Here is a 27,985-nt window from a genome sequence, read left to right as displayed (position 1 = left end):
AAACCAAAATAAATGCCTAAATTGTTAACTCCCGTTCCCTCCATGCTCCTCCATAACCACTTTAGAGTTGCCATGCTCAATGAGAGTGGATTGGATGGGGGGATATGGACCAAATGCAAACAAATGGGACCATCCCAATATGTAACTTTGTCGGCATGGACAAGGTGGTCCGAAGAGTCTGTCTCCATGCTGTATTTTTACGGATCTATAACGTTATAATATCAGTGAATCTCTCATTTATCGATCATACAATATATAGCAAGTCCGGACAGTTACCCTGTATAATACATATTTCTGCCAGTCAGATGAATTTGTGTTTAGGTCTGTGTTTGTGTACAGTTGTAAAGTTTTGCAGAGAAAGGAGCAAAACTCTAAATAATCTAAATATAGAAACAAGGAACTGCACATGATGGGTTTATACCAAAGATAGACACAAAGTGCTGGAGTAAATCAGTGGGTCAGGGTCATCTCTGGAGAAAACAGATGGTGACGTTTCAGGTTATAGAATCATAGAGAGTCATAGAGTCCTACAGCGTGGAAACAGGCCTTTCAGCCCAACTTGCCCACGCCGACCAACATGTCCCATCTACACTAGTCCCATCTGCCTGCTTTTGGACCAAATCCCTCTGAACCTACCCTATTCATGTACCTGTCTAAATGTTTCTTAAACGTTGTGATAGTACCAGTCATGAGTCTGAAGAAAGGTCCCGACCCAAAACATCACCTATCCTTTTTCTCCAGAGATGCTGCCTGATCCGCTGAGTTACTCCAGCATTTTGTGTCTATCTATGACTCTGAGTATGCTTTGGTAGAGAATTTGTAGATTGATTGTACTGGCTGAGAACAGGCTTCAGTTTGGACTTTTAAAGGTTGTTTCATGTCTGCAACAAATTGTGGTGCAGCCAAAGAGGCAGATAGATCATTTGAACACCAAATTAGATTACTGTGCATGATATTGCTACAGGGGATCTTTCTTTTTATATTTACCTACTGATAATTTAGTGACTGCCATTGTGTCCATGATCACCAATTTGTGATGACATTGAAGAACTAACGGTTGTGATATTATCACCACAATTACGTTGAGGAATCTTATTGTGTTGGAGTACGAAGAGGATCTACAGCCAGCTTGTAATAGTACAAGCACAAAAGCTGCTGTGATTATTAGTATGTGAGCTGAACGCAAGACTGGTCATTTCTTTCCTTGTCTCTCAAGAAGCATATCACCAATCTTTAGTTTAGTTTAGAGATACGGCGTGGAAACAGGCACATCGGCCCACCGAGTCAGCGCAGAGCATCGATCTCCCCGTACAGTAGTACTGTCCTACACACTACGGACAATTTACAGAAGCCAATTAACCTACAAACCCGCACGTCTTTGGAGTGTGAGAGTAAACCGGAGCACCCAGAGGAAACCCACAAGGTCACAGGAAGAACGTGCAAACTCTGTACAAACATCTCCCGTGGTCAGGATCGAACCCAGATCCGCTGTGCTTCTGAACTGCCCCAATCTATCCACCTATCCACCTTGCCATTTCTCACTTTGTCCATAATAGTTTATATGAACAGCACCTCATATTCGCCTTGGATAGGTTACAGCCCAATGATATGAACATTGACCTTCAAATTTAAGTGGGTCACAGAGTCAGAGAGTCACAGAGTCATATATCCCAATTTTCCCACACCGACGAACATGCCCCATTTACACTACTCCCACCTGCTTGCACTTGACCCATATCCCTCAAGACCTGTCTTATCCATGTACCTGTTTAATTGTTTCATAAACATTGCAATAGCCCCTGCCTCAACTGCCTCCTCCGGCAGCTTGTTCCATACACCCACCACCCTTTGTGAGCCAAGGTTGCCCCAAAGATTCCTATTAAACCTTTCCCCCTTCACCTTAAACCTGTGTCCTCAGGTTCTCGATTTCTCTGGACAAGAGATTCTGTGCGTCTACCCGATCTATTCCTCTCATGGTCTTATAGACCTCCATAAGATCACCCCTTGTTCTCCTGGTGTGTAATGTGTTGGGTGGAACTGAAAAGAAAGAGTCCTAGTCTGCTCAACCTCTCCCTATAGCTTAGGCCCTCGAGTCCTGTAAACATCCTCATTAAAGTCCTGGCAATATTCTCTTTTCCAGCTTTCTGCCCTTTACTACAATCAGTCTGAAGAATGGGCCCGACCCAACTTGATTCTTAATTCTTGATTCACCTACCCTGGGAAAAACTGAGCATTCACCCAATCTATTCCCCTCATGATTTGTTACAACTCTGTAAGATCATCGCTCATTCCGGCTTGCCCAACCTCTCCCTTTCGCTCAGGCACTCAAGTGATGAAGATTAATAACATGAACTCTGTAATTATGAGCAGTTGGATTTAAATTAAAAGAACCCTAACAAATTAATGATTGATAATTTACCTACTGCTGTTATTTTCAAATATGATTTGTTCACAGAGTTGTGATATGAATGCGATTCTGCAAAGGGTGTTTTGGAAGGGTTAATTTATTTTAATGATGTCAAATCATCAAGACACAATGATTCAAAATCTACTTACATTAATCTAGCTCCATACCATGGTGAACCAAATAGCATCTCCAAGTTACCCCCTGAGATGGGAAATATATTGTTTCCTCAACTTATGTGGAACGTCATCATATCCTCATAACAGAGGGATCTTGGAGTGCAGGTATATGGTTACATGAAAGTGAGGTCAAGAAGTCTTTCGGCACATTGGCCTTCAGTATAGAAGTTGGGTGGCCATGATACAAGATATTGTTGAGGCCACATTTAGAGTATTGTGTTCAGTTTTGGTCACCATGTTATAGGAAAGATGTTGTCAAGCTGGAAAGGGTACAGAGAAGATTTACGAGGATGTTGCCAGGACTCGAGGGCCTGACGTAAAGAGAGAAGTTGAGCAGACAACGACTTTATTCCTTGGAGCGCGGGAGGATGAGGGGTGATCTTTAGAGGTGTATAGGACTATGAGAGGAATAGATAGGGTAAATGCACATACTATTACCCAGAGTAGGCGAATGGAGAACCGGAGGACATTGGTTTAAGGTGAGGGGGGAATGATTTAATGGGAATTAAATCAGCTATGATCATATTGAATGGCGGTGCAGGCTCGAAGGGCCAAATGGCCCACTCCTGCACCTATTTTCTATGTTTCTATGTTTCTATGAATCTTGGGGGCAACTTTTTCACACAAAGGGTGCTGGGTGTATGGAACGAGCTGCTGGAGGGGGTAGTTGAGGTAGGTACCATCACAATATTTAAGAGCCATTTAAACAGATACATGGATAGGATAGGTTTAGAGTTTAGTTGGATGAACAAGTGAGGTCGTTTTCTCTAGAGAGGGGAAGTTTATCTTTAAGTATCACCACTATCAGAGTAGTGAAACATACTCTGAGCTTCTAAATCAAAAGAGTTATTTTATCATTTGATTAGATGCAATTTAATTAGTCTTGCAGCTTTGAAAATAAATTTGCTTTTTACTGCCCAGTAAAAGATTTATTGATGAACCAAAGAATACTCAGTCATCTACTAAATCTTCAGACTGTGAAGTGAAATCAAACGGTCTGTTGAAGCGGTACATAATGGAGGCAAGTACAAAAGTATTAGCAGGTAAACGATCAAGAGACTTGGGATTTTCATAGCCCCATATCCCACAGCAGTTTAGACCCAATCAAGTTCTTCTAAAGTGTTGTCACTGTTGCAACAATGGGAAAAGCAGCAGCCAATTTGGACACAACCAGATTCCTTAAATAAGGAGGTGAACCTAACAAATACAGCCATTCTGTGTAGGATGGCACTGCAGTTGCTTGTTTATACCGAAGATAGACACAAAGTGCTGGAGTAACTCAGCATCTTGGGAGAAAAGGAATAGATGACATTTCAGGACAGAACCCTTCTTTAGACTCCTTGCAAATTCCTGGAAAATGTTTTGGCAAGGACTAGCTTGGATGGGGCATCATGGTCGACATGGACGAGTTGGGCCGAAGGGCCTCTTTCCGTGGCGTTTGACTCAAAGACTCTAAATGAAATTTTGGAAATTAGAACACAGAACATAGAAAACTAGAGCAGGAACAGGCCCTTCAGCCCACAATACCTGTGTTGAACATGATACCAAAACCAACACTTATCTGCCTGCACATAATCCATATCCCTCCATTCACTGCATATACATGTGCCCGTCTAAAATCTCCTTAAACGCCACTATCGTATCTGCCTCCATCACTAACTCTGGCAGCAGATTCCAGGCACCAACCACCTTATGTAAAAAAACTTGCCCTGCGCATCTCCTTTGAACTTTGCCCCTCTGATATTATAACTATGCCCTCTAATATTTGATATTTCCACCCTGAGAAAAAGGCTCTGACTGTCTACCCTATCTTTGCCTCTTATAATTTATATACATCTATCAGGTCTCCCGTCAACCTCCAGTCCAGTACTCCAGAGAAAACAACCCAAATCTGTCCAACCTCTCCTTATAGCTAATACCATTTAAACCAGGCATCATTCTGCTAAACCTCTTCTGCACCCTCTCCAAACCCTCCACATGCTTCCAGTAATGCGGCGAGCAGAATTGTATGCAGTACTCCAAATGTAGGTGAAGCTGTAAAGCTGCATCATGACGTCTTGACTCTTATGCTCAATGAACCAACCCATGAAGGCTAACATACGACACGCCTTGCTAATTCATGGAAAATGTTTTGGGGTAAGAAATTTGGGAAATAGGTAGGCAAAAGGCACTAGGGAAATATCCGTGCATTATGTTCATTTGGTCAGAGAGTGGTGTGTCATTTGTTACAGAGAAAATCAACCCATCACTCCCTAACATTCAATGGCATTAACATCACTGAATCTCCCACCTCTGCCAACTAGAAGGACGAGGGCAGTACAAGCATAGGGGACGCCATCACCTGGAGGTTGCCCTCCGAACTACAGTCTTGAGACTATAGATTTTCGAGATATAGCGCGGAAACAGGCCCTTCAGCCCACCTAGTCCGCGCCCACCAGCAATCACCCCATGAATAGCACTATCCACCAAGCCAAATGTAAACTTTCCAGATTCAGGGACAGTTTCTTCCCAGCTGTTTTCAGGCAACTGAACTGACCTACCAACAACTAGAGAGCAGTTCTGAGCTACTATCTACCTCATCAGAGACCCTGGGACTATCATTAATCGGACTTTACTGGACTTTATCTTGCACTCCATGTTATTCACGTTATTACCTTTATCTTGTATCTGTATACTGTGAATGGCTCGATTGTGATCATGTATTGTTTTTCCGCTGACTGGTTAGCACGCAAAAAAAGCTTTTCAGCATACCTCAGTACGCATGACAAAAAACTAAATTGAATTAAGCGAAACTATAGGGGTACATAAAATCATGGGGGTGAATTAATAGGATGAATGCGCAGAGTCTTCTCAGAGTAGGGGTATTAAAAATCAGAAGACAGTTTAAGATGAGAGGGGAAAGATTTGATAAGAACCTTTTCACAAAGCGGATAATGGGTATACAGAATGAGCTGCCAGAGGAGGTTGTTGAGGCAGGTGCTATAACAACATTTAAAAGGCACTTGAACGGGTGCATGCATGGGAAAGGTTTAGAGGGCCAAATGGGTCAAACATGGGTAAATGGGACTAGCTTAGATGGGATATCTTGGTTGGCATAGATGAATTGGGCCGATGGGCCTGTTTCTGTGCTGCACGACTCTATGACTTGATGATTTCCTGTCATACAACCTTGCTGATTTTCGACAATCTTATTATTCTTTTCAAGGCATTCTGGCTTTGCATCTTTCACTATATATCTCTCTCACACTCTTTCTCTCTCTCACTCTCTCTCTCTTTCTCTCACTCTCTCTCTCTCTCTCTCTCTCTCTCTCTCTCTCTCTCTCTCTCTCTCTCTCTCTCTGTCTATCTTACTTTCTTTCTCTTTCTCTCTCTCTTTCTCACTCTTTCTCTCCCCTGCCATAATTAATGGTCACATTTGCCATCCTTCTGCGTTTGTCTGTTTCTCCACCAGTTCCCTACTCCCCATCACAAATTATAATCAAAAGCTGGTTTCTTTGCAAACACAAAAGCGCATGCTGCTAATATACTTTTGTTCCGTTTACTGTGGAGCTGCATCATCCAAACCTTTGCACCAACAGTCCTGAATGTTCTCAATTGGTCTGGGAGGCTTTGTTGCTTCAAGCTGAGGCCCCACAAGAGCTAGCTTGAGTGTCGACTGTGGTCTGCTTGACAGCAACTATTCTTTTTTGCATCTGGCAAATGTTCACTGCTTCACTGAAACCTCAGCGCTTTGAGCTACAACACAATTCAGGCTGTTTCCCAGACCACCATGTTTCCCATCTGCTCCTTTCATCTCAGGCCGCTTTTATTTTCTTCTAACTCTTATTCTGCCATTCCAGCCCAGCCCTGGTGTTTTACACTGTCCCTCTTTTCAAACTCTCTTTACATTGCGCACAATCATAGAGTCATACTTAGTGGAATCAGGCTATTCGTCCCAACTTGCCCAGGCCGACCAACATGCCCCATCTACACTCGTCCCACCTGCCTGCATTTGGCCCTTTTCCCTCTAAACCAACCCTATCCATGTACCCGTCTAAATGTTTGTAAACGTTGCAATAGTACCTCCCATAACTACCTCCTCTGGCAGCTCGTTCCAAATACTTACCTTTGTATAAAAAACATTGCCCTCAGGTTCCTATTAAATCTTTCCCCTCTCACCTTAAACCTATGTTCCTTGGTTCTTAATTCCCCTACTCTGGGTAAAAAGACTCTGGGCATTCACCCTATCTATTACTCTCATGGTCTTATACACTTTTCTATAAGATCACCCCTCATCTCCCTGCACTGCAAATAATAAAGTCCCAGCCTGCCCAACCCTTTACCTATAACTCAGGCCCTCGAGTCCTGGCAACATCCTCATATATCTTCTCTACACCCTTTCCAACTTGACAACATCAAGGTATCTCCTGGCTGCCCTTTACATCCCTTGTCTGTCCTATCCCCATCTTGGGAAGTGGTACGTTGAGATTCATAGAATCGGAGATTTGTACAGCATATAAACAGGCCATTCAGCCCTTGCCAATGCTGGCCAAGTTGGCACACTGGGCAATTCCCATGTACCTGCCTTTAGCCCATAGCCCACTTCCTATCCATATATCTGTCCAAATTATCTGTTAAAAATTGTAAATGTATCCGCTTCTATAGCTTCCACTGGCAACTTGTTCCAGATAAGGACTAACATGCCAGTGAAAAAGTTGCCCCTGAGGTCCCTCTCCCCTCATCCTAAACCTATCTTGTATAACTTCAGAATCCTCTACCCTGAGGAAAAAATTGAGAGCGTTTATTTTTATCCAGGCCTCTGACGATCTTGTTGCACCACGGCCTAAACCTAAACCTCAAGTTACAGGAAACACAGCAGCCACAGGAAGTTCCTGCAAGTTAGTCGTGATCCAATAATCTGTTTTAGTGTTATTGATTAAGGGATAAATATTGGCAAGGACTTTAGAGTAAAACAACATTGATAGTGTAAGTCTCCATCTATAAATATTGGTTCCAATCAGCCTTTCGGCAAGGTTTTAATTTGATTATTTGAAGTTAAACCAATTGGTTCATTAGAGTCACAATTATTTATTTTGGAAAATTTATAAACAGGAAAAAAACTTCATGATTCTGAAATACATTTGTTCCAGAGAAAGGTTATTAATCATGAAATCTTCTTCATTTATTGACTTTTTGAAACTATGGATTAGACTCCAGACTTTAGAGACACAGAGCGGAAACAGCCTTTCGGCCCACTGAGTCCACGCCGACCAGTGTTTACCCCGCACACTAGCACTATCCTACACACAAGGGACAATTTACAATTTGTTTTACCAAAGTCAATAAACCTGCATGGCTTTGGAGTGTGGAAGGAAACCAAAGCACCCAGAGAAAACCAACGTGGTCACAGGGAGAACGTACAAACTTTCTGGGGTGGGGGTGGGGGTGGGGAGGAGGGGGGAATAGGGGTTTGGGGGGAGTGAGAAGGTGTGGGGGAAATGGGGAGAGGGGGGAGTAGAGTTGGGGGGAGGGGGGGATGGGAGAGGGGAATGGGGGTGGGGGGAGGGAAGGGGAGAGTGGGGTGGGGGGGAGTGGGGGAGGGTAGGGCACTAGACCAATGGAGGAGAGGTTTTGGGGAGTTTCAAGGGGGGTTGAGGGGGGGATGGAGTGGGTGGGGGGGCGATGAAGGGGGATGGAGTGGGTGAGGGAGGAGGAGGGGGGCATAAGGGAGGTTGAGGGGGGATTGAGTGGGTGAATGGGGGGGGAGGGTCAGTCGAGGGAGGGTTGCCCCAGAAGAGGCCCGCAGGATAGATTTGGACCCAATGGGTCCACCTCAGTCTAGTATTCCTCTAAACCTGTCCTATCCATGTACCTGTCTAAATGTTTCTCAGACATTGCAATAGTACCTGCCTTAACTACCTCCTATTTATTCACAAAATGCTGGAGTAACTCAGCAGGTCAGGCAGCATCTCGGGAGAGAAGGAATGGGTGACGTTTCGGGTCGAGACCCTTCTTCAGACTTCTTTAACTACCTCCTAGGCAACTCGTTCCATACACCCATCACCCTTTATGTGAAAAAGTTATCCCTCAGGTTCATATTAAATCTTTCCCGCCTCATCTTAAACCTATGTGCGGATTAAACAAAACTGCAAGGGTTGGTGCACACCCTAGCTCATGAGAGAACCATGCAGTTGCCTGATAACAGCAGGAAAGAAGCTGTACCTGAATTCTATGCCACATGATTTTAAGATCTGCATGACAGGAGAGGGGAGAAGAGGGAATGACCAAGGTGAAAATGGTCCTTAATTATGTCAACACCATCAGCCTCTTGAACAGTCCACAACACTATGCTCAACACCTTCCGTGGATTGTGTCTTTGCACTACAGACTTTATTTTTTTGTACTATTGTGGTTACCTAGCATAGTTAAAGGCAGCCAACATCATCAGAGACCCACGCCATCCTGGCCACGCTCTTATTTCACTTCTTCCATCGGGAAGAAGTTATACGACCCTGAAATTTGTAACATCCTGGTTCAGGAACAGCTTTTTCCCTACAGCCATCAGGCTATGATATACCACAACCTCCAAATGAACTCTGAATTACAATAGACGTGGGAGCATTGCTTTTGTGATTTTGCATTAGTATTGTTTGTTTATTTCTTTTTCTGTGTATGGATGTGTGTGTGTATATATATATATATATATACACTGAACTTTTTACTCTCGTTTATTATATTGTTACATAGTACTATGTTTACATATTCTGTGGTGCTGCTGCAAGTAAGAATTTCATTGTTCTGTCTGGGATATATGACAATAAAACACTCTTGACTTACAGTTAATAATATTTTGTAGTTTTGATTAATATATATTATCTGTATGTTATTGTGTTAAGCTGCAACAAATAAGAATTTCATTGTTCCATTGTCGGTACATGTAACAATTAAACAATCTTCACTTGACTGCTTTCCCAAGGCAATAAGATGAGAAGTTAATCCCAGAGTTCCTTTTGAAAAATAGCTCTGTTCATTCAACGATTTTATATTGTCCCAAAGTGCTTTACAGCCAATTAATTTATTTTTTTTGCATAATCACTGCTGTTTATTCAGGGGGTGATTAATGAAATGTAAAAATGTGTTTGGAAATTTACAAAAATCTCAACTTTCTACATTGGAAATTCAGTTGCAATGAACAATTTATTTCAAACCTACTTTTGCTGCAGCTTTTAATTCCAATAAGTGATTGATCGGAATCTGTTACATCAGGAGTTATGGAGTAGCAGTTGTCTTACTCTGACATGTTATAATAATCCAAAATGTTAATAATTAAGCAAAACAAAAAACACTGTTAACCACAAATGTGCCATTAGAAATAGGTGACAAAAAGAAAAGAATGTAATTATGTACATATGCTTACTCGTAAGTTTACTTCCGCTCATATATTAGAAGAATAATACTGTCTACGAAGGAAATCCAAAATAAAACTGAAAGTGCTGGGAATACTCAGCAGGTTTAGTTCTGCTTCATTTAGGTTAGGTTAGTTTAATGTCTTGTATACCAAAGTAAAGTGAAAAGTTTTTTTGTTGCGTGTTATCCAGTCCTCAAAAAGACTGTACATGATTACAAGCAAGTCATCCACAGTGTACAGATGCAGGATAAAGGGAATAACATTTAGTGCAAGGCAAAGTCCAGTAAAGATAAAAGTCTGAATGTCTCCAATGAGGTAGAGGGCCAGACAGTAGCCATGAAACAAGACGCCAACTTAAACTAATCTTATTATTAATTATGTCTGCGGATAATCTATATCCCTCCATTCTCTGTATCCCATGTGCCTATTTAAAGTCTCTTAAACGCCATCATCGTATGTGCCTCCACCACCATTTTGTGGCAGCTCGTTCCAGACCCTCAACTTTCTCTGTGTAAAAAAAACTTGCCCTGCAAATCTCCTTTAAACTTTGCCCCCCTCACCTTAAAGCTGTGCCCTCCAGTCCTTAACATTTCCACCCTGGAGAAAACATTTAAAAAAATGTTTTAATAGATTCTGTTTTATACCATATTAAATGTATCAACACAGAACATGATGGCAGCACAGTGGCACGAGTTGGTGGTGCTGCAGCCTCGCAGTGTCAGAGACCAGGGTTCGATCCTGACCTCGGGTGCGGTCTGCGTGGAGTTTATACGTTCTCCCTATGACTGTGTGGGCTTCCTCCAGGTGTTCCGGTTTTCACCTGCATCCCAAAGATGTGCGGGTTTGTAGGTTTATTTGGTGGGCCAAAGGGCCTGTTTGGGTCACAGCCCGAAATGTCACCCGTCCATTTTCTCCAGAGATGCCGCCTCACTCGCTGAGTTACTTCAGCACGTTATGTCTATCTACGGGCCTGTTGCCAAGCTGTGTCTCCAAACTAAAGTAGCAAACATGTCATCGAAGGGTTAATATGAAGTAAGGAGCCATTTTCAGGTCTTGGCCGATGCTATTCTTTAAAATTGCTGCACTGTGCAAAAGTGTTCTTTTACGGCAAACTGAAAATTAAACTGAGCATTTAATTGCAAGGTGGTACATTCGATGAGTCTGGTAGCGAGGAAGCAAATCTCCCGAAACAAACAGCAACCTGACAGCCTGATCCAACAATTAATGGTTTTCCGCAGCTGTTGTCGTTTGGTCTATGCTGCTTCTTAATGGAAGAATCCAATCAGTCAGCAGAGCTAAAGTGGTTAAACCTGCTTTAATATGTATCATTAAGGACACAATACCAACTCATTTACCATCTGCCTACTGTTGTGGTCATGTCTCGGTTCTTACCTAATAGTGCATTAATAGCACATCATCATAAAGTACACCAAAATTGACCCTTTGAACCCAGATGTGTGCAACTGCACAGCCCAACTCGAGAGCCTCCTTCGAAAATTTCAGCCTTCATTAAGTTTTTCCCTTTCTTTTCACAGATGATTTCAACAAATAAAAGGGAGGGGGAAAAACAAAGAACCAAGAACAAATTACAAAGAACCCAACACCAGGTGCTTGGTGGCGCAGCGGTAAAGTTACTGCCTTACAGTACCAGAGACCCGGGTTCGATCCTGACTACGGGTGCTATCTGTACGGAGTTTTACGTTCTCCCTGTGACCACGTGGGTTTTCTTCGGGTGCTCCGGTTTCCTCCCACATTCCAAAGATTTGCAGATTTGAAAGATAATTGGCTTCGGTAAAATTATAAAAGTGTCTCTAGAGTGTCGGATAGTGCTAGCGTATGGAGATTGCTGGTCAGTGCAGACTCAGTGCTGAAGGGCCTGTTCCCATGCTTTATCTCTAAACCCAACATCAGATTATGAAAACACAATTCATGACAACGCAACAAAACAAGTACAAATTCCAAGGAGAAGCACAAAACACTGGAGGAACAATAGACATTAGACAATAGACAATAGGTGCAGGAGTAGGCCATTCAGCCCTTCGAGCCAGCACCGCCATTCAATGCGATCATGGCTGATCACTCTCAATCAGTACCCCGTTCCTGCCTTCTCCCCATACCCCCTCACTCCGCTATCCTTAAGAGCTCTATCCAGCTCTCTCTTGAAAGCATCCAACGAACTGGCCTCCACTGCCTTCTGAGGCAGAGAATTCCACACCTTCACCACTCTCTGACTGAAAAAGCTCTTCCTCATCTCCGTTCTAAATGGCCTACCCCTTATTCTTAAACTGTGGCCCCTTGTTCTGGACTCCCCCAACATTGGGAACATGCTTCCTGCCTCTAATGTGTCCAATCCCCTAATTATCTTATATGTTTCAATAAGATCCCCCCTCATCCTTCTAAATTCCAGTGTATGCAAGCCAAATTGCTCCAGCCTTTCAACATACGACAGTCCCGCCATTCCGGGAATTAACCTAGTTAACGACAGCAACAAATACGGAATCAGTCTGAAGAAGGGTTCCGACCTGAAACATCATCTATCTATGTTCTCCAGGGATGCTGCCTGACCTGCTGAGTTACTCCAGTACTTTGTGTCTTTCCTTTGGGTAAACCAACATCTGCAGTTCCTTGTTTCTACGTGCCAATTCCATCATTAAAGTTTTTAAGAAAAACGAGTCGAGAATGATAAAAGGAATGTGGACAGGAAAGGTTTGGAGGAGACACAATGAACTGCAGATGATAGAACACAAAGTGCTGGAATAACTCAACGGGTCAGGCAGCATCTCTGGAGGAGTCATAGTGTCATAGAGGCATACAGCGTGGAAACAAGCCCTTTGGCCCAACCTCCCCACACCGATCAACATGCACCATCTACATGAGTCCCACTTGCCTGCATTTGGCCCATATCCCTCTAAACCTATCCTATCCATATACCTGTCCAACTGTTTTTTAAACATTGTGATAGTATCTGCCTCAACTGCCTCCTTTCACAGCTCGTTCCAGTTACCCACCATACTTTGTGTAAGAAAGTTGCCCCTCAGGTTCCTATTAAATCTTTCCCCTCTTACCTTAAACCTATGTTCTCTATAAGATTGCCCCTCATCCTCCTGCGCACTTTGTGCTTTACTCGAGATTCCAGTTTCCTGCAGTTCCTTGTATCTCTTGAGAAATGGATAGGTGGTGTTTCGGATCGCGTCCGGAGAAGCGTCAACCAATCCAAAACGTCACCTGTCCATTCTTGCACAGATGCTGCTTGACCTGCCGAGTTACTCCACCACTTTGTGTTTTGCTCATGGAGCTGGGACTGGGCAGTGTACAATGAAGAGGTCTTTAATCAGCAGGTCAGGCAGCATCGATGGAGAGAGAAACCAAGTTATTGTTTCTGGTTAAAGACTTTTTCACCATGTGTGCTGCCCCATCCTAGCTCGAAGAGAAAAACACAGAGAACTGGAGAAACTCAGCAGGTCAGGCAGCATCTGCGGATGACTGGATCGGAACTGACCAGAAATGCTCTCTGACAATTCCCTGCCTGACCCACTGAGTTCTTCCGGCACTTTGTGTTTTAATCGGGATTCCAGTATCTGCAGTCCCTTGTGTCTCGTGAGAAATCTGTGTATTTCATATTGATTGCCTTCTGCACAAGGTCAGGTTAGAGAGATTTATTCAACAAACTTAAATGCCACAATGGGAATCAACTGCTTTCCTGGAGGTTCCATTTTATGACTTTCAGCAGGGATTGACAAAAAATGAGAAATTACTGACAAAGTACACTATGAAATCTTTCACTTATCTGGTGCAGAATTCAATCTTTGTTAATCCCGTAAAGAATTTGGCCTTGGAGTGCCAAGAAATTGCAGATGCTGCAACCTTAAGCAAAACACATTGGCACAGCAGGTAGAGCTGCCAGAGACCCGGGTTCGATCCTGACCTCGGGTGCTGTCTGTGTGGAGTTTGCACCTTCTCCCTGTGGCCACGTGGGTTTCCTCTGAGAACTCTGGTTTCCTCCCACACTCCAAAGACATGCGGGCTTGTAGGTTAATTGGCCTGTGTAAAATTGCCCCCAGTGTACATGGAGTGGATGTGAAAGTGGGATAACATGGTACTGATGTGAACAGGTGATCGATGGTCAGCGTGGACTCGGTGGGCCAAAGGTCCTGTTTCCACGCTATATTTGAATCTCTCTAAACTAAAACAGGAGACATTACAAAAATTTCTACATCCACAATTCTTGCCGTCTTTAAACAAATCTCTGATATAGGTAGGCAGACTCAAAACATCACCTATTCCTTCTATCCAGTGATGCTGCCTGTCCCGCTGAGTTACTCTAGCTTTTTGCGTCTATCTTCAATGTTTCAAGGTTTTCAAGGGTTTCAAGGTCAGTTTATTGTCACATGTACCAATCAAGGTACAGTGAAATTCAAATTACCATACAGCCATGCTAAAACAAAAGCACCAAGACACACAACTACATAAAAGTTAACATAAACATCCACCACAGCGGATTCCCCACGTTCCTCACTGTGATGGAAGGCAATAAAGTCCAATCTCCTTCCTCTTTACGGCAATCTACTTCCTCTTTAATGTAAACCTCATCCACGCCTTCATCACCTCCCGTCTGGACTACTGCAACAGCCTCCTCTATGGCGCACCCTCAAAAATCATCAGTAAACTTCAATACATTCAAAACTCCGCTGCCCGTCTACTCACCCACACCCCGATCCGTGACCATATCACCCCCGTCCTTTATAAACTCCACTGGCTCCCCATCCCCCAGAGAATCCAGTACAAAATCCTCCTCATAACCTACAAAGCCCTCCATAACCTGGCCCCATCCTACCTGACCGACCTCCTCCACAGGCACACTCCCACCTGCACCCTCCGCTCTGCTGCTGCCAATCTCCTATCCCCCCACATCCGGACCAAACTCAGATCCTGGGGGGACAGGGCTTTCTCCATCGCTGCTCCCACCCTATGGAACTCACTACCCCAAACCGTTAGAGACTCCTCCACACTCACCACATTCAAAACATCGCTGAAGTCTCACCTGTTCAGTACTGCCTTCAACCACTGAAGGTCACCTCACCTTCTGTCTCCTTTCTCTGTTCGTTTATTTATTTACTTATTTATCTATTTATTCATTTCCCTATGTTCTCTAAATCTCTGTAAAGCGTCTTTGAGTATATGAAAAGCGCTATATAAATAAAATACATTATTATTATTATTATTATTAAACCAGCATCTGCAGTTCCTTCGTACACATCTCTAATATAGGTATCTATCTTCAACACACACACAGGGAATGATACAATTCACAAGTTCCATTGAGTTTGTACCAACTCTTTAAAATGTCTCTCTAAATACTCCTGGGGTTTTTTGTACGACAAAGGAATTTATTTTGAATGGGAGACGCGAGGAACCACGGATGTTGGAGTCTTGAGCAAAACGCAAAGTGCTGGGGGAAGTCAGCGGGTCAGGCAGCATCCGTGGAGGGAAATGGACAGGTGAATTTCAGGTTGGGAAGGATATGAAAAAGATCCCAACCTAAAATGTCAAAACATTGGCCTTGAAGGGCTGAATGGTCTCCTTTTGTTATTGGCCATGAACTCAATTCAATCCATCTTCTAAGAAACAATAGACAAAAAATGCTGAGGTAACTCAGCGGGTCAGGCAGCATCTCTGGAGAAAGGAAATAGGTGACGTTTCGAGTCGAGACACTTCATTAGACTGAGAGTCAGGGGAGAGGGAAACTAGAGGTATGGGAAGGTACAGAACAAAGCAGAGCCTGCATCGATGACACAGAAAAGGTGGATTGTTGGCTGGGGACAAATGGTGAAATTAGCAAGAGGACTAGGATGGGGAAGGGATGGAGAGAGAGAGAGAGGGGATGTAAGGGTTATTTGAAGTTAGAGAAATCAATACTCATGCCGCTGGGTTGTAAACTGCCCAAGCGAAATATGAGGTGCTGTTCCTCCAATTTGCGTGTGACCTCACTCTGACAATGAAGGAGGCCCAGGACAGAAAGGTCAGTGTGGGAATGGGAAGGGGAGTTAAAATGTTTGGCAACTGGGAGCTTGCGTAGGCGAAGGCGGACTGAACTTAGGTGTTCAGCGTAACAAACGTTTCATGATTATTAGAGTGAAGCTTGCCGGTTACATGGCATTACCCCATCAGGGCAACAAGACTTCTTTGTGCAGCACCTTGTAAGTGGAACTATGTATTCTGCCTAGGAATTTATTCTCAGTCAGTAGTGCTAAGTATACCACATAGCTATATCTGTACGTTCTCCAAAATTCTTTTCACAGAACCTGCGTTTGGCAGCTGACAGAATTTTAAAACACATTTAGTTCTTCAGCGGACAAGCCCTACGCCAGGCTATCAAGGAAACATCACAGGTGGCAGAGCGGAGTAGCCAGTGGCTCTGGCTGAAGAGGAAAGAACCCATCTGGTCTCCCAAATAGGCCGGCTAGGCAGATGCAGAGGGGGGTGGTTCTGGGACGCCAGAATGCACTGCTGAGCCTACTGGAGACGTCGTGGGTCCAATCAGCGAAACGTCGATGAAAGTAGGTGCCCACTTGATAACCCCAATGACGTGTCTGCCTAGCCTTTCTCAACATCGGAGGAGAATAGGTGAGTGCATAAGCCTCTCATCACTACCGGGAGCAAGTTGACATTTGGCACTTTGGATTTCTAACATCTTGTCCTGTGTATTTGGAAACATTTAGACCAGGGAACTAATTCTAGGCTGTAGAATCAAGCACCTCATATTGCTGGTGCTGTTTCAATCACAGTGACTCTGTTATCAGGCTACTAAACAGTCTTAGCTATGCAGCTTGGAAACAGGCCCATCATCCCAACTTCCCCACATCGAACAACATTCCCATTCTGTACGATCATGAGAGGAAAGAAAGGGTAAATGCAGTCTTTTACCCGGAGCAGGGGAATCGAGAACCGGAGTTCATAGGTTTGTGAGGGGGGAAAGTTTTAATAGGAACCTGAGGAGCAACTTATTTACACGAAGGGTGGTGGGTGTATGGAGAAAGCAGCCAGAGGAGGTCGTTGAGGCAGGTACTATTGCAATGTTAAGAAATATTTAGACAGGCATGTGGATAGGATAGGTTTGAAGGGATATGGGCCAAACGCAGGCAGGTGGGACTAGTGTAGATGGGACAACTTGGTCGATGTGGGCAAGATGGGCAGAAGGGCCTATTTCCACGCTGTATGACTCCATGACTCTACACTAGTCCCACTAGATTCCAATGAAAATGATAATAATATTTCATACCCACAATGATAATAAAGTATCATCGAATTGAATAATTGAATCATTGAATTCCAGCATCTCCAGCAATTCCTTGTATTTCCGTCAGACATTATTAACCTTCACTCCCAAATTATAACATCCAGTCAAGGAGGATCGCACAAAGGGAAAGCAAAAACAACTGCCTCGAATGAGCTTGGAAAGTATTAATCAAATGATGATAGTTATCTGTCTCTTCAAGCAGCCGCCGCAATCAGATTTGGACAATTTAGACACATATTCCACGCGCAGGAATGCATTTCTGAGAAATCTGGATTGAACTAAATAAAAGCAATTGTCAAAGTGTAAACTGCATTGGAGAGCGAGATGACATTGAAGCCTGAGGGAAGAATTAATAAACCAAACAACCTCAACCTTTGATCAACAGATGTAAGAACCATGACACGATGTATTTGCACACCACTGTGCATGGTAGAGTCATAGTGTTATTGAGTGAAACAGTGTAGAAACAGGCCCTTCAGCACAACTTGCCCACACCGGCCAACATGTCCCAGCTACACTAACCTCACCTGCCCGCTTTGGTCCATATCCCTCCAGACCTGTCCTATCCATGTACCTGCCGAACTAGTTTTTAAATGTTGGGATAGTCCCTGCCTCAACTACCTCCTCTGGCAGCTTGTTCCATACACCCACCACCCTTTGTGTGAAACAGCTACCCCTCAGATTCCTATTAAATCTTTTCCTCTTCAACTTATACCTATGTCCTCTGGTCCTCGATTCCCCTACTCTGGGCAAGAGATTCTGCGCATCTACCTGATCTATTTCTCTCATGATGTTAGAAACTTCAATAGTCATCCTCCTCTGCTCCAATGAATAGAGTCCCAGCCTACTCAACCTCTCCCTATAGCTCAGACCCTCTAGCCCTGGCAACATCCTTGTAAATCTTCTCTGTACCCTTTCCAGCTTGACAACATCTTTCCTATAACATGGTGCCCAAAACTGAGCTCAATATTCTAAATGCGGCCTCACCAATGTCTTATACAACTGCAAAATATACACAATACTCTGACTGATGAAGGCCAATATGCCAAACCCATTTTTGACCACCCTATCTACCTGCGACTCCACCTTCAAGGAACCATGCACCTGCACTCCTAGATCCCTCTGCTCTACAACACTCCCCAGAGCCCTTCCATTCACTGGGTAGGTCCTGCCCATGTTAGACTTCCCAAAAGGCAACACCTCACATTTCCCTGTATTAAATTCCATCAACCATTCTTCAGCCCACCTGGCCAATCGATCAAGATCCTGCTGCAATTTTTCACAACCATCTTCACTATCTGCAAAACCATCTACTTTTGTATCATCTGCAAACTTCATAATCTTGCCGTGTATGTTCTCTTCCAAATCATTCACATAAATGACAAACAGTAACGAGCCCAGCACCGAACCCTGAGGCACACCACTAGTCATTGGGTTCCAGTCCGAGAAGTAACCTTCCTCCTCCTTTCCTTCTCTCCAGAGATGCTGCCTGTTCCGCTGAATTACTCCAGCATTTTGTGTCTACCTTCCACCATCACCCTCTTCTTCCGTCCATGAAGCCACTTTTCTATCCATTCAGCTATGTCTACATGGATCCCATGCGATCTAACCTCCCAGAGCAGCCTACCATGCGGAACCTTGTCGAATGCTTTGCTGAAGTCCATATATAAAACATCTACAGCTCTGCCCTCATCAACCTTTTTGGTCACATCTTCAAAAAGCTCAATCAGATTTGTGAGACACTTCCTCCCACGTACAAAACCATGCTGACTATCCCTAATCAGCCCTTGTCCGTCTAAATGCCTATATAACCTATCCCTCAGAATACTCTCCAGTAACTTTCCAACTACAGATGTTAAGCTCATTGGCCTATAGTTCCCAACATTTTCCCTACAGCCCTTCTTGCATAGAAGCACAACATTTGCCACCCTCCAGTCTTCCGGCATCTTTCCTGTATTTAAAGACGACTCATAAATTTCAACCAAGGTTCCAGCAATTTTCTCTCTGGTTTCCCACAATGTCCTCGGATATATCTGATCAGGCCCTGGAGATGTGTCTACCTTCATACACGACAGTACCTCAGCACCTCTTCAACCGTAACACTGACGACCCTCAAGACACTTCCATTGACTGCCCCAAGTTCCTCCGTCCTACTGTCTTTCTTCTCGGTAAATACAGAGGCAAAATACTAATTGAGGACCTTGCCCATCTCCTGTGGCTCCACACAGAGATGACCGCTTTGATTCCTGAGGGGTCCCACTCGCTCTCTAGTTACCGTTTCCTCCCTTGTGTATTTATAAAATCTCTTGGGATTGTCCTTTATGCTCTCTGCCAGAGCTATCACCTGGCCCCATTTTGCCCTTCTGATTTCCTTTTTAACTTTGCTCCTGAATTCCCGAAACTCCTCCAGGGATACACTTGATCCCAGCGGCCTATACCTGTCCCATGCATCCTTCTTATTCTTGACCAATGCCTCAATTTCCCTCTTGTCAGCCAAGCTTCCTTTACGTTTGCTTGCCTTGCCCTTCACTCTAATAGGGATGTACATATCCTGAGCTTTTGTCAGCCCACTTTTTAAAACATCCCATTTGGCTGATGTTCCTTTCCCCTGAAACAACCTGGCCCAATCAACTTGAGCGAGACTTTTTCTCTTACCCTCAAAATTAGCCTCACCCCAATTTAGCATTTTAACATGGTGGCCCTCTCTGTCTCTATACATATCTACCATAAACCTAATCGCACCTTTGGTCACTGGTCCCAAAAGACTCCTCCATGAACACTTCACTCACTTGCCCTCCCCAATTTCCCAAGACTCGATTAAGAGTTGCCCTCTCACGTGTGGGACCTGCTACATATTGCTGTAAAAAAAACTCCTGAATACCTTTGAGAAATTGCACCCCATCTAAACCTTTCACACTATGATTTTTTTCAGTCAATATTGGGAAAGTTAAAATCCCCTACTATAACAACCTTATTTGACTTGCAGCTGTCTGTAATCTCCAGGCATATTTGTTCTTCTAATTTCCGTTGACTATTCAGGCAGTATACCCCCAACAAGGTGATCATCCCTTTCATGTTCCTCATCTCCCCCCATATAGCCTCACTAGACGAACCGTCCGTAATGTCACCTCTGACTATTGCCATGACATCCTCCTTAACCAATAATGCAACCCCTGCCTTCCTCCCCTCCTCTTTAACCCACACCCCTGTCTCCCCTGAAGCACCTGTACCCTAGAACATTGAGCTGCCAGTCCTGCCCGTCTCTTAACCAGGTTTCAATAATGGCTACAATGTCCCAGTCGCACGTACCTATCCCTGCCCTAAGCTCATCTGCCTCACCTGTCAGGCATTTTGCATTAAAATACGTGGTTTAAACTAACCTTCCTTCTTCGCTCTGCCTTTCTCCTTCCTATTCTGTCCTCTAAACTTTCTCTCACCGCCCTCCATACCAACTTTTAACCTCTCACCTGCCTCTGTCCTGTGTGAGATCCCACCCCCCTGCCAATCTAGTATAAACCCCCCAGTGTAGCATTGGCGACCCTGCCTGCCAGGATGTTGGTACCCCTCCAGTTAAGGTGCAACCCGTCCCTTTTGTACAGGTCACCCCAGATATCCAAATCCCTGCCCCTTGCACCAACTCCTTGGGCACACATTCATCTTCCCTATCTTTCTGTTCTTACCCTCACTAGCATGAGGTACTGGAAGCAAACCAGAGATAACTATCCTGGAGGTCCTGCTTTTCAGCCTTATACAGTACCTAATTCCCTAAACTCATGTCGCAGAACCTCCTTCCTCTTCCTACCTATATCATTGTAAACAAAAGGAGAAATTTGCCTTTGGTCACTGTTGCTGAACCAATGGGCGAGTATTGGTTACAATAACGGCACAGTGGCGCGACAGTAGAGTTGTTGCTGTAAAGCGCCAAAGACCCGGGTTCGATCCCGACTACGGTGCTGTCTGTACGGAGCTTGTACGTTCTCCCTGTGACCGCGTGGGGTCAGAGTTGTGGATTCAGCCCAGACCATCACGCAAACCAACCTTCCTTCCACTGACTCCATCTACACTTCACGCGGCCTCGGCAAGGCGACCAGTAACAATAAGGACCAGACTCACCTCGGTCTCTCCCTCTTCTCCCCTCTCTCATCAGGCAAGAGGTACAGAAGTTTGAAAATGCACACCTCCAGATTCAGGACAGTTTCTTCCCAGCTAATATCAGGCAACTGAACAGTCATATCAACACGAGTGCGGTCCTGAGCTACCAGCTACTCCATTAATGACCTTGGCATTATCTTTAAAGGGACTTTATTTTGCACCTAATTTAGACACCAAATGTAAGATTATATACAAGATAGACACAGTCTGAATAAGGGTTCCAACCTGAAACGCCACTGATTCCTTTTCTCCGGAGATGCTGCCTGACCCGTTGAGTTACTCCAGCATTTTGTGTCTATGTTCGGTATGAACTAGCACCTGCAGTTCCTTCCTACATATTTAATTTGCACCTATTACTCGGCAGGTTTTGTCCCACTCCACCTCTCTTCCAGATCTCTCCTCCCCATCCCTCCATCCCACAATCAGTCGGACGAGCCGGCCTCTCATCAACGAGAGTGGTCCTGATCTCCCATCTAGCTCATTGGAGACCTTCAAACTATCTTTAATTGGACTTTAGTGGACTTTATCTTGCGCTGAGCGTTATTCGCTTTATCCAGTATCTGTACTCTGTTGATGGCTTGATTGTAATCATGTACAGATGCTCCTCGACTTACGATGCTTTGACTTACGATATTTCGACTTTACGATGGAGCAAACGCTGGGCAATGGCAGTGAGCCGCAGCTCGCTTCCAGCCACGTGATCAGGTGTATTCAATCGATTTTCGACACGATATTTTTGGTTTACGATGGGTTTATCGGAACGTGACCCCATTGTAAGTCGAGGAGCACCAGTATAGCCTTTCCACAGACTGGATAGCACATCACAAAATAAACATTTCACTGTAACTTAATACACATGACAATAATAAACAAAATTAAAACTATACTAAACTAAACTATCATTGAACCTTTAAACCCTTCTAGCAGTTGAGATCATTAAATCTGTTCTGAAAGCTTTCCTGGTAGGTGGCAGTCATTCACAACTTCTGCATCAACAATACATGTGAGGCAGAGCTTGCCCTCAGACCTACCAGGCTCATCTGCAGACTGTCGCTCCAGATTTAATTTCCTTGGCACCGTCGTGAGGAAGGAGTTGCACGTGAATTCATCTGCAACGTTGCCACCTCTGGCTTGAGTTTTGTCGAATGACTTCTGCACTTCATAGAAGCCTGTTATCGGACAATCCTGCAGTTGGAAACAGAAGCATTGTCATGCCTTTAAAAAAAATCACCAACTTTCACTTTCAAACACCAACAAGAGAGCGGTCCTAATCTACTATCCAGTCCTCTCATCAGCTGGAGAGAAGTCCTGACCTAACATCCACTTCATTGGAGACCCTCGGGCTATCTTCAATCAGACTTTACTGGACTTTATCTTGCACAAAACTTTGTTCCCTTTATCCTGCATCTGTACACTGTAGACGGCTTGATTGTAATCATGTATAGTCTTTCTGCTGACTGTACAGCACGCATCATAAAGGTTTTTCACTGTATCTCAGCATATGTGACAATAATAAACTAAACTAAACAGTGAAAAAGGGTCAGCGTAGTGGCGCAGCGGTAGAGTTGCTGCCTCACTGGGCGAGACCCTAACTACGGGTGCTGTCTGTGCGGAGTTTGTACGTTCTCCCCATGACCGTGTGGGTTTTCTCTGGGTGCACCAGTCTCCTCCCACACTCCAAAGATGTACAGGTTTGTAGGTTATTTGGCGTCAATAAAATTGTAAATTGTTCCTAGTGTAGGATAGTGCTGATGTACGGGATCACTGGACGATGCAGACTCGGTGGGCCGAAGGGCCTGTATCCATATTGTATCTCTAACCTAAACTAAATTAATGAACCAAACATACGTTTAAGAGTTAAGAGTTAAGAGTCAAGAGTAGATAGAAGGAACTGTAAATGCTGGTATACATAAGAAGACACAAAATGCTAAAGTCACTCGGTAGGCAGACAGCAGAGCATGAATAGCTGACGTTTCGGGTCAGGACACCTCTTCTGACTGGTGATACATCGACTGGAAGGCAGATAAAATGTAAATGGAATATTTTCTCAAAATGCTGCTTGAGTAGGAAGTAGCTGTCTACATATAGACAGAGGCAAGAAAGATCCTTAAAGCAATAACAAATATTCTAAAAAGGTAGACACGGGAACTGCAGATGCTGGTTCACAAAGAAAGACAAAAAGTGCTGGAGTAACTCAACGCGTCAAGCAGTATTTCTGGAGAACATGGATCGGCACTTTTTTCGTGTTGGGACCCTTCTTCTGTCTGCGAAACGTCACCTATCCATATTCTCTACTTTTTTTTTCAAGAGTCAAGAGCATTTAATAGCGATAAGTGCCAACAATTGAACAATCACATTTTTACTTGCAGGCTCATTAATGCTATAATATATAAATGTACAATATATAATAGATCCAAAACCTCACATGTCCATTCCTTCCACAGATGATGCTGAATTCCTCCAACATTTTGATTTTGCTCCTGATTCCAGCATGTGCAGGTTCCTTGTGTCTCTATTGGTTTTGGTCATCCACCCTTTAGTTTAATTTAGTTTAGTTTAGAGATGCGGTGTGGAAATAGGCCCTTCGGCCCACTGAGTCTGTGCCGACCAGCGATCACCCATATACTAGTTCTATCCTACACACTAAGGACAATTTACAGAATCCAAATAACTTAAAAACCTGCAGGTCTTTGGAGTGTAGGAGGAAACCGGAGCTCCTGGAGAAAACCCACACAGTCACAGGGAGAGCGTACAAACTCTGTACAGACTGCACCCGTAGGCAGGATCGAGCTCGAGTCTCTGGCGCTGTGAGGCAGCAGCTGTACCGCTGCGCCACTGTGCCACCGCTTATGCTAATCCCTATGCTGTCCAATTGAGCTATGTAGAGTCTTGACATATAAAACTATGTTAAAGGAACAAAATGTAAGGGAATAATGAGAACTGTATTTCTGAAAGTCATTGAACTGTAATTGGAAATCAAAAAGCTGCAATGCTGGAAGGCTCGTGATCAAAGCAGGGAAGACCTGAAGCGTCAAATTGACGAGGAATCCTTCAAACCAAAACATTAACCTGAAGACACAAGAAGCTGCAAATGCTGGAATCTTGAGTAAAACCCAAAGCGCTGGAGGAACTCAGCTGGTCAGACAGTGCCTGTGGAGGGAATGGACAGGTGGCGTTTTGGGTCGGGACCCTTCTTCGGTGTCTGAAAGAGAGTCCCAACTTGAAATGGTGTCTGTCCAATGCAATCACAGATACTGCCTGTCCCGCTGAATTCCTCCAGCCCTTTGTATTTTACAAAACATTAACCTGATTCCCTTTCTAATGATATAAACACAAAGTGTTGGAGTAACTCAGCAGGTCAGGCAGCCTCCCCAGCTAACATGGATAGGTGATGTTTCAGGAATGGGACCCTTCTTCAAACTGGCGAAACTCCCAAAAGTTCAGTTCCCCTTCAATCAGTGTGAAGAAGGGTCCCGACCTGAAATGTCAATGTCACCTATCCATGTTCTCCAGGGATAGTGCTTGACCCATCTAGTTACTCCAGCATTTTGTGTCTTTCCTTAATAAACCAGCATCTGCAGTTCCTTGGTTCTAGGTTTAAGGTAAAAAGGACAAGATTTAATAGGAAAAAGTTCACCTATCCATGTTCTCCAGAGATAGACCCAAAGTGCTGTAGTAACTCAGAGGGGTAAGGCAGCATCTCTGGAGAAAAAGAATAGGCAACATTTCAGGTTGGGACCCTTCTTCAAATGCTGCCTAACCTCCATCCTTAGATGTTACCCCATCACTTTGTAGTTCCTTGTATTACTTTCCACAGATGTCGCCTGACCAACAGAGTACTCCAGCATTTTCTGTTCCTGTTATTACACTGGTACCTGTTCCAAATGGCAGAACTTGTGAAGAAAAGATGCGATTACTGTCATGAAAACAATTGGCAGCAAAGAATTCGCATTGAAATCACAAGTCAGACAGTTGTTCATTTATTTTCTCTCGCACTCACTCAAGTTAAAGAGTAAGAGTTTGTGAGACAAACATGGATAGGAAAGGTTTTGAGAGAGATGGGTCAAATGCAGGCAAGTGGAACTGGTGTAGATGGGGTATCTTGGTTGGCATGGGCAAGTTGGGCCAAAGATCCTGTTTCCATGCTGTATGACTTTATAACTATGATGCAGAACGAGAGACAGTTTGAGGGGCAGGTGGGTAGAGGACAAAAGGATCAAAACCGAAACTGGCAAATAGAGAGAGAAACAGAGGGAAAGAGGAAGAAGGAAGGCACAACAGTAGAGTTGCTGCCTCACAGCGCCAGAGACCTGGGTGTTTGATCCTGACTACCGGTGTTCTCTGAGTAGTTAGTACATTCTCCCTGTGATTAATTCTCCCTGTAGGTTAATTGACTTCTGTAAATTTCCCCGTAGGATGCAAAAGTGGAATAACATAGGAACAGTGGACAGGTGATCGATGGTCAGCGTGAACTCAATGGGCCAAAGGACCTGTTTCCATGCTGTATCTCTGAACTAAAATAATTCCTGGAGGGACAACACAGGGAGGGTGAATTCACAAAATGCTGGAGTAACTCAGCAGGTCAGGCAGCATCTCTGGAGAGAAGGAATGGGTAACGTTTCAGGTCGAGACCCTTCTTCAGAGGGTGAAGATGGGTAATATGGAACTGCACTGCTATACACGATATGGAAGTGGTTGGTTGCCCTGATCTAACACCAGAACCAGAGGACATAGGTTTAAGGTGAAGGGGAAAAATGAAGTGACTTTTATTACATAAAGAGTGATGGGTGTGTGGAACAAGCTGCCGGAGGAGGTAGTTGAGGCAGGTACTATCTTAACGTTCTGGCATGTTGGTCGGTGTGGGTCTGTTTCCAAGATCTATGACTCTATAACACAAGTAGCCCATCCGGCTCTCCCTGATCCACTTTTCTATTTAGCTCTACAGAAATGAAGAATGGATAAGATATATGCCAGATTAGTGATCTAAAATCACTTCTGTTACTCCTACACTTAACCTCACAGAAAGACCATTGGAAGTATCAGATGCATGCTCAGAAATTCAAAGATAAAGAATGCCACAGGGCATAGATATAAGGAGGGAGAGGAAAATTTTAAAGAAAGATTGACATAAAGTGCTAGAGTAGCTCAGCGGGTCAGGCAGCATCCTGGAGAAAAAGGTTGGGTGTCGTCAAGGACCCTTCTTCAGACTGCTTCCAACCCAAAATGTCACCCATCTGTTTTCTCCAGAGATGATGCCTGACCCGCTGCATGACTCCAGCACTTTGTGTCTTTCTTCGGTATAAACTAGCATCTGCAGTGCCTTTCTACACAAAAGTTTAAAGGAGATGTGCGGGACAAGTTTTTTATACAGAGGATGGTGGGTGCCTGTAAAGCGCTGCCAGAGGTGGTGGTGCAGGCAGATACGATAGTGGTGTTTAAGAGACATTTGGATAGGCACATGGATATGTGGGGACTGGAGGGATATGGATCACGTTCAGGTAGATAGGTTAGTCTTGGCATCATGTTCAGCACAAACATTGTGGGGCGAAAGGCCTGTTCCTGCGCTGTACTGTTCTATGTTCTATGTTCTAATGCAGTCAATGGCACTCAACATTGTTAGTTAGCACCATTAATATCAATGGAAACAAGCGGCTGGAGATGAATACTCACCCTGGCATTTTGGCCTTGCAAACAAGTCATAGAGTTACAGAGAGATGCAAACCGGGAAACAGACCCATCGGCCCATCGAATCCGCACTGACCGTCACACACATTTACACTGGTCCTACACAACTCCCACTTTATTCCCCCCACATCCCGTCAGCTCCCCCCAGATTCTACCATTCACCCGTATACGGGGAGCAATTTACAGCAGTCAATTAGCTTAAGCATGGGTGACATGTCAGGTCAGAACCATTCTTCAGACTTTGTCCAGTTTGACAAAGGGTTTCCGACCCAAAACGTCACCCATCCTTTTTCTCCAGAGATGCTGCCTTACTTTGTGTCTATCTACAGTATAAACCAGCATCTGCAGTTCCTTTCTGCACCGTAAATTAGTTTAGTTTAGTTTATTGTCATGTGTACTGAGATACAGTGAAATTTTTTTGTTGCGTGCTAACCAGTCAGCAGAAAGACCATACCAGATTATAATTGAACCATCCAGAGTTTTCAGATACAGGACAAAGGGAATCTGGTGGATTAGAGGTTTCTAAGAGCTTAAAAGTGTGGAACGATTATTATCGCAGATCCCCTTCTGGGATGTGCATGTAGAGAGTCGCCGGGCTTGGGTGCCATCTTGGGTGCAGAAACTGACCAATTAACCAATCGATCGCTAAATCTTTGTGATGTGGAAGGAAATCGGAGCACTAGGGATAAACCTATGAAGTGACAGGGAGAACGTGCAAACTCCACACAGTCAGAATCGGACTCGGGTTGCAGCGGGCTATACTAACTGCAGCATTGAGTTCACTTCAAAATACCTATGAACACAACAGTAGCCAAGACAGCCTTGAAAGTGGCGTCACGGGTAGATTCCTTGAACGTGGCGTCACTATTGTGTCTGTGTCC

At 44.2% G+C, this 27,985-nt stretch overlaps 1 protein-coding gene across 1 annotated transcript in view; it reads right to left on the bottom strand.

The window, feature by feature from the left end:
- Positions 1–27,985, bottom strand: part of stpg2 (sperm-tail PG-rich repeat containing 2) — a 279,995-nt gene that overhangs the window by 125,603 nt on the left and 126,407 nt on the right. The window contains exon 11 of the mRNA XM_078411518.1: positions 22,451–22,604. Coding sequence (XP_078267644.1) covers positions 22,451–22,604 — 154 coding nt within the window. The remainder of the gene's footprint in view (positions 1–22,450; positions 22,605–27,985) is intronic.

This window comes from Rhinoraja longicauda, chromosome 1 (assembly GCF_053455715.1).
Source record: "Rhinoraja longicauda isolate Sanriku21f chromosome 1, sRhiLon1.1, whole genome shotgun sequence".
Classification (NCBI taxonomy): domain Eukaryota; kingdom Metazoa; phylum Chordata; class Chondrichthyes; order Rajiformes; family Arhynchobatidae; genus Rhinoraja; species Rhinoraja longicauda.
This window is presented reverse-complemented; position numbering and strand designations above follow the sequence as displayed.